The sequence below is a fragment of the Neophocaena asiaeorientalis genome, unplaced genomic scaffold (assembly GCF_003031525.2).
Source record: "Neophocaena asiaeorientalis asiaeorientalis breed wild unplaced genomic scaffold, Neophocaena_asiaeorientalis_V1.1 scaffold240, whole genome shotgun sequence".
NCBI classification, from domain to species: domain Eukaryota; kingdom Metazoa; phylum Chordata; class Mammalia; order Artiodactyla; family Phocoenidae; genus Neophocaena; species Neophocaena asiaeorientalis.
In genome coordinates, this window is record NW_020185331.1 from 3,233,410 (window position 1) to 3,239,693 (window position 6,284).

General features: G+C 43.0%; 1 protein-coding gene across 1 annotated transcript; it reads left to right on the forward strand.

Annotated features, from left to right (window-relative positions):
• The first annotated feature begins 432 nt into the window (after positions 1–432).
• On the forward strand, positions 433–2,242 carry LOC112393012 (male-specific lethal 3 homolog). The gene is given in 3 exon segments (XM_024734989.1): positions 433–1,000; positions 1,003–1,234; positions 1,459–2,242. Coding segments are annotated over 3 exon segments (1,566 nt in total). The 5' UTR covers positions 433–450.
• Positions 2,243–6,284: the final 4,042 nt, after the last annotated feature.

Here is a 6,284-nt window from a genome sequence, read left to right on the forward strand (position 1 = left end):
CCTCCCTCACGTGCAGTGTGCATCCACATTACACATTAACCAGAGCTCCTCAAAGATGGGAGTGCCTGCTCTACAGTAAAGATCAATTTTTTCCCTAGCAATGTAACTTCTTAAAAGAATAGTGTTCTTTCCCAGCTCTGGAGGGGGTCGTGGCGACTTGCTGCTCGCTTTGTACGTGCTTACGTGGACCATGTATCCTTGGTGAACTTTATGTAAAATATCAATATGTCATTTTGATGTACAATCCTTTGTCTCAAAAACGTATGTGACTGTGCCTTAGATTCCTAACAGGTGGAATGGTTCTCAGAGCTTTCTAAGAAAATGCTTCCCGGAATGGGCATCATCAGAAAATCTACAAACAACAAATGCTGGAGAGGGTGTGGAGAAAAGGGAACCCTCCTATGCATGCTCCACCCACCCCGGAGCCTCGCCCTCCGCCACGATGAGCAAATGAGCGCCAGAGAGGGCGTGAAATTTAAATTCCACTCAGGGGAGAAAGTGTTGTGCTTCGAGCCTGACCCCACCAAGGCACGAGTGCTGGACGATGCCAAGATTGTCGATGTTATTGTTGGTAAAGACGAAAAAGGCAGAAAGATCCCAGAATATCTGATCCATTTGACTAGTTGGAACAGAAGCTGGGATAGATGGGCAGCTGAAGATCATGTCCTTCGTGACACTGATGAAAATTGGAGATTACAGCGTAAATTGGCAAGAAAAGCTGTAGCTCGCCTGAGAAGCACAGGAAGAAAGAGGAAGCGCTGCAGGTTGCCAGGTGTGGACTCTGTCTTAAAAAGCCTCCCTGTTGAAGAAAAAGATGAAAATGTTGAAAACTTAATAAGCAGTTCCTCTGATGACAGTAGTGAAGAAAAGGATGAAGAAATAAGTGAAGAAAGTGATATTGAAGAAAAGACTGAAGTGAAGGAAGAACCAGAGCTGCACGCAAAAAAGGAAATGGAAGAAAGAACAATAGCTGTAGAAATCCCTGAAGTTCTGAAAAGAAGCCTGAGGACGATTGTTACTGTAGCAACAGGAGGAAACGGTTAGTGAAACTTTCATGCCAGACCAACATCATAACTATTTCGGAATCGTACGTGAAGCATTTTGCTATCAATACAGCCTTTTCAGCCAATGAGAGGCCTCATCACCATCAGGCTATGCCACACGCCAACATGAGTGTGCATTATATCCCAGCAGAAAAGAACGTTGACCTTTGTAAGGAGATGGTGGATGGATTAAGAATAACCTTTGGGGCTTCCCTGGTGGTGCAGTGGTTGAGAGTCCGCCTGCCAATGCATGGGACACGGGTTCGTGCCCCAGTCCGGGAAGGTCCTACATGCCGTGGAGCAGCTGGGCCCGTGAGCCATGGCCGCTGAGCCCGCGCGTCTGGAGCCTGTGCTCCACAACGGGAGAGGCCACAACAGTGAGAGGCCCACGTACCGCAAAAAAAAAAACAAACCAAAGAATAACTTTTGATTACACTCTCCCATTGGTTTGGCTCTATGCATATGAACAAGTTCAGTACAAAAAGGTGACTTCGTCCAAATTTTTTCTTCCGATTAAGGGAAGTACCACAAACGCTAATCGGAACCCGGAGGATCTCTCTCCAAGCCCACATTTGTTGAATCCATCCACGCCACAGCCCACAGAGAGTCAGCCAACCACAGGCGAGCCAGCTGCCCCCAAAAGGTGCAAAGCCGAGCCGGAAGCCTTGCAGTCTCTGAGGAGGTCCACACGCCACTCTAACAATTGCGACAGGCTGTCTGAGAGCAGCGGCTCGCCTCAGCCCAAGTGCAGGCAGCAGGACACGTCTGCCAGCACGCCCAAGCTGTTTCTGCACCTGGAAAAGAAGACGCCTGTTCATAGCCGATCATCCTCACCTGTTCCTCTGACCCCTAGCAAGGAAGGGAGTGTGGTGTTTGCTGGCTTTGAAGGCAGAAGAACTAATGAAATAAATGAGGTCCTCTCCTGGAAACTTGTACCTGACAGTTACCCCCCAGGTGACCAGCCACCTCCACCCTCTTAAATTTATGGGGCGCAACACTTGCTGCAATTGTTCGTGAAACTTTCAGAAATCCTTGGAAAGATGTCCTTTTCTGAGAAGAATCTGAAGGCTTTACTGAAGCACTTTGATCTCTTTCTGAGGTTTTTAGCAGAATACCATGATGACTTTTTCACAGAGTCTGCCTATGTTGTTGCCTGTGAGGTGCACTACAGCATGAAGAACCCCAGGGTGATTTATTAAGGTTTTGATGGTTCTGGAAGAACAGTTTCTCTACCTAGCTTTGCGCTCTCGGTCCCCAGTAAAGAACTAGGGAGTTGGTGGGCCTTCCTTACAGGCAGAGCGAATGTGATACCCCCGTTGGGGGGCTGTGGCGGGCCCATTTGTTTGAGCTGCTTACCTCCCGTAGTTATTTCTGTTATGGATTACTTCCTAGGTGCCTGAACGGCCTCCAACATGTGACCCTTGCCATGGTACATGTCATCTGTGACGGCGGGAAACGAGCAGCTGTGTTCACAGTGAAATGTTCACGAAAGTGTGTGTAGGTTGGGCTGTTTCAGTAGACAGGAGTTACTTGTTAGCAATAACCACATTTTTTTAGTTATTTGTTAGCAATAAACAAAATCGTTTTGCAAAAGGCGTTTTCATTCTTGTGATTAGGCTAAGCAACAAAACATCAGTTTTGCTTGGAAACTGAAGAGTAGTCCCAGAGTATTTTAGAGGGAGTTGATATTGATGGCAAAAGAATATTTGCAGGTATACATTTGCTTGTTACAGTTCCTTTTCTATGAAACCTTATTTTTGGTGATCTCAAATAAATCATTGCCCATCGTGTTGGAAAGAACCAAGAGAGAGTTTTCAAAAAAAAAAAAAGACACATGCCCCCCAGTTGTCATTGCAGCACTATTTACGATAGCCAGGTCATGGAAGCAACCTAAATGCCCATCAACAGATGAATGGATAAAGAAGATGTGGTACATATATACAATGGAATATTACTCAGCCATGAAAAGGAACAAAATTGGGTCATTTGTAGACGTGGATGGATCTAGAGATTGTCATACAGAGTGAAGTAAGTCAGAAAGAGAAAAACAAATATTAACGCATACATGTGGAATATAGAAAAATGGTACAGATGAACCAGTTTGCATGGCAGAAATAGAGACACAGATGTAGAAAACAAACGTATGGACACCAAGGGGGGAAGGGGTGGGTGGTGGGATGAACTGGGAGATTGGAATTGACATATATACACTAATATGTATAAAATAGATAACTAATAAGAACCTGCTGTATAAAAAATAAATAAAATAAAATTCAAAAATTAAAAAAAAAAAAAGAATATGCTTCCCGGGTTACAATCTTCAGTTTGGCTTGAATAAGATTCCCCCTTTTTCCCCTCTTAACTTGATAATTAACTGAATTTTTGTCAACAGGACAATATCTACTGTCACTATTGAAGGCTTGGCTTAGTGGTCCCTAGATAGTCCCAAACTGTTCCTCTACAAAAGAATTCCCATTTCTCTGGTAAATGTGTCTTTAGTTCTTATGGTGACCTCACTCATGCTAAACAGATGACACCCATTCTCTAGGAGGGGGATGTACCCTCCCTGCTTGTATGAACTTTGGGTTGTTGTAAACAGGGAATGCCCTCTGTACATCAGGGCTGAGATTGAAACTCCTTCCCTGGAATTTCACATAGAGTACCAGAACATATGCCCTGAAGCCAGAGGGCACACAATGTCTCTCAAAGCAACCAGAAGTAGAAGGAACTTGAGTGTCAGGGGGATATAATATTTAAAAAAAAATTTTTATAGCTTCACTGAGATGTAATTTACATATAACACTGGTACATTTAAGGTTTACAATGTGATGACTTAATACATGTATGCATTGCAAAATGATTACCACGTTAGGGTTAATTAACACTTCCATCATGTCATGTACTTGTGTATGTGTGTGTGTGTGTGTGTGTGTGAGATGAGAACTTTTACAATCTACTCTCTTAGCAACTTTCAAGTATATAATAAAGTCCTGTAAACTATAGTCACCATGCTGTACATTAGATTCCCAGCACTCATTCATCTTACAGCTTGAAGTTTGTACCCTTTGCCCAACATCTCATTTCCTCTACTCCCCAGCCCCAGACAACTACCATTCTACTCTGTTTCTACGAGTATGGCTGTTTTAGATTCCACATATAAGGGAGATCACACAGTATTTGTCTTTTTCTATCTGGCTTATTTCACTTAGCATATGCAGAGATATACAAGTTCAACTCCCTCTTAGGCCATTTGATCTTGGGCCAAATAATTAACTTCTATAACCTCAGTTTCCCTCTGTATAGGATGGAGAAAAAACAGCTACTTCCTCAAGAGTTGTGTGACTCAAACAAGATAATATACATAGGGCCTTTTGCACGGTGCCTGGCACATAGTAAGGGCTTAATAAATATTATTAGCAGTATTAATAGTAGCAGCAGCATTAAGCATCTATCTACTCTGTGCTAGAGACCCGGCTAGGCGATGGAGATACAATTCATTCATTCAATATATATATTGAATGTATCTAAAGGCTTTACTTGTATCCTTATTTTTGATATAGAATAAAACCAACAAAGATCTTTGACCATGTGGTGCTTACATTGCAGTGAAGAGACAGATAACCAAGAGTGAGAAAAGCAGCTATTATCCTAAAGATACAGACTAGCGAACAAGCACAGCACTAGGGGAAGAGTGATGGATGTAACCACATAGGCCATTGAGCAGGGTTACCTAACCTAGCTTTGGGGGGTCAGGGAGGGCTTGCTGGAGGATATGTGGGAGTTGAGTCAGATCAGAGAGTCCTGTATCCTCCTGGTAAGTATAATAATGGCCCCCAAAGGTGTCCACAACCTAATCCCTGGAACCCATGAATATGTTATGTTACGTGGCAAGAGAGAATGAAGTTTGTGGATGGAATTAAGGTTGCTAATGAGCTAGTCTTGAGATGGAGGGATTATCCAGGTGGGCCCAGTGTAATCACAAGTGTCCTTATAAGAGAAAGAGGAAGGCAGGAGGGTCAGAGTCAGAGTGATGAGATGTGAGAAAGGCTCAGTGGGCCGTTGCTGGCTTTGAAGATGGAGGAAGGGGCCATGAGCCAAGGAATGCAAGCAGCCTCTAAAAACGACAAAAGCCTAGGAAACACATTCTCCCCGGGAGCCTTCAGAAAAGAATGCAGCCCTGTCAACCCTTGCTTTTAGTCCAGTGAGACCCATTTCAGACTTCTGATCTCCAGAACTGTAAGATAACAAATCGGGGTTGTTTTAAGCCACTACATTTGTGGTAATTTTTTACCTACAATAGGAAATGAATACACCCCCTAATACCTTAAGTCTTGGACAGAGCTGGGGCTCTTGGAAGTCAGGGAAAGCTGGAGCAGAAAGCTCACTTGTCTGACATCCTCCAAGGGTCTTGACTCAAATCTTGGGAAGCCAGCCCTGCAGAGCCTTGTTTAGGCAAATGAATCAAACGTCCCAACCCACACCTTCAGTAATCTTAGTTTTAAAATTTCTTTCTATCCTCCAGCAGTAACTCTGAGATTCTGCAGTACAGTCTCAATGTAATTTAAGCCTGCTTAATAAATTATTAGTTGACTGGACCTATAAATGAATCAAGAGTCCAGCTCAATTCAAGTCAGGGAGAACTCTGAGAGCTACTTGGGTTTTAAGGGTTAGGAGAGTGTAGGGCAAAAGGAACCTGGCTGAGCGTGGAGAGTAAGGCAAGTCAGTCCTTGGGACAGATCCTCCAGTTCTTTGCCTGGAATGTTCTTCTCTCAGCTCATCTTATACTTCTGATATTAGCACAATGGTGAACTACACATGGAGGCCTTCCCCTGATATCTCATCTGAAGAGGCCTCCCCTGGTTATGCTCAGTCTTTTTTTTTATTTTTTTATTTTTTAACATCTTTATTGGAGTATAATTGCTTTACAATGGTATGTTAGTTTCTGCTTTATAACAAAGTGAATCAGCTATAATTTACATATAACCCCATATCTCCTCCTATGCTCAGTCTTATCTCCTGTTTATTTCAATCAGAATATTTGACTTAGTTTGCCCTTATTTATTTATTTACTTCTTTATTGTCTACTAGCTTTCTCTTCCAGCAGAAGATAAACTCAGTGAAGGCCAAGACTAACTTATCTTACTTACTGTTCACCACTAAATCCCAGTACAATGTGCTGGATACATTTTTTTTTTTTTTTTTTTTTGGGGAACGGGGGCCTCCCCTTTTGGGGCCTTTTCC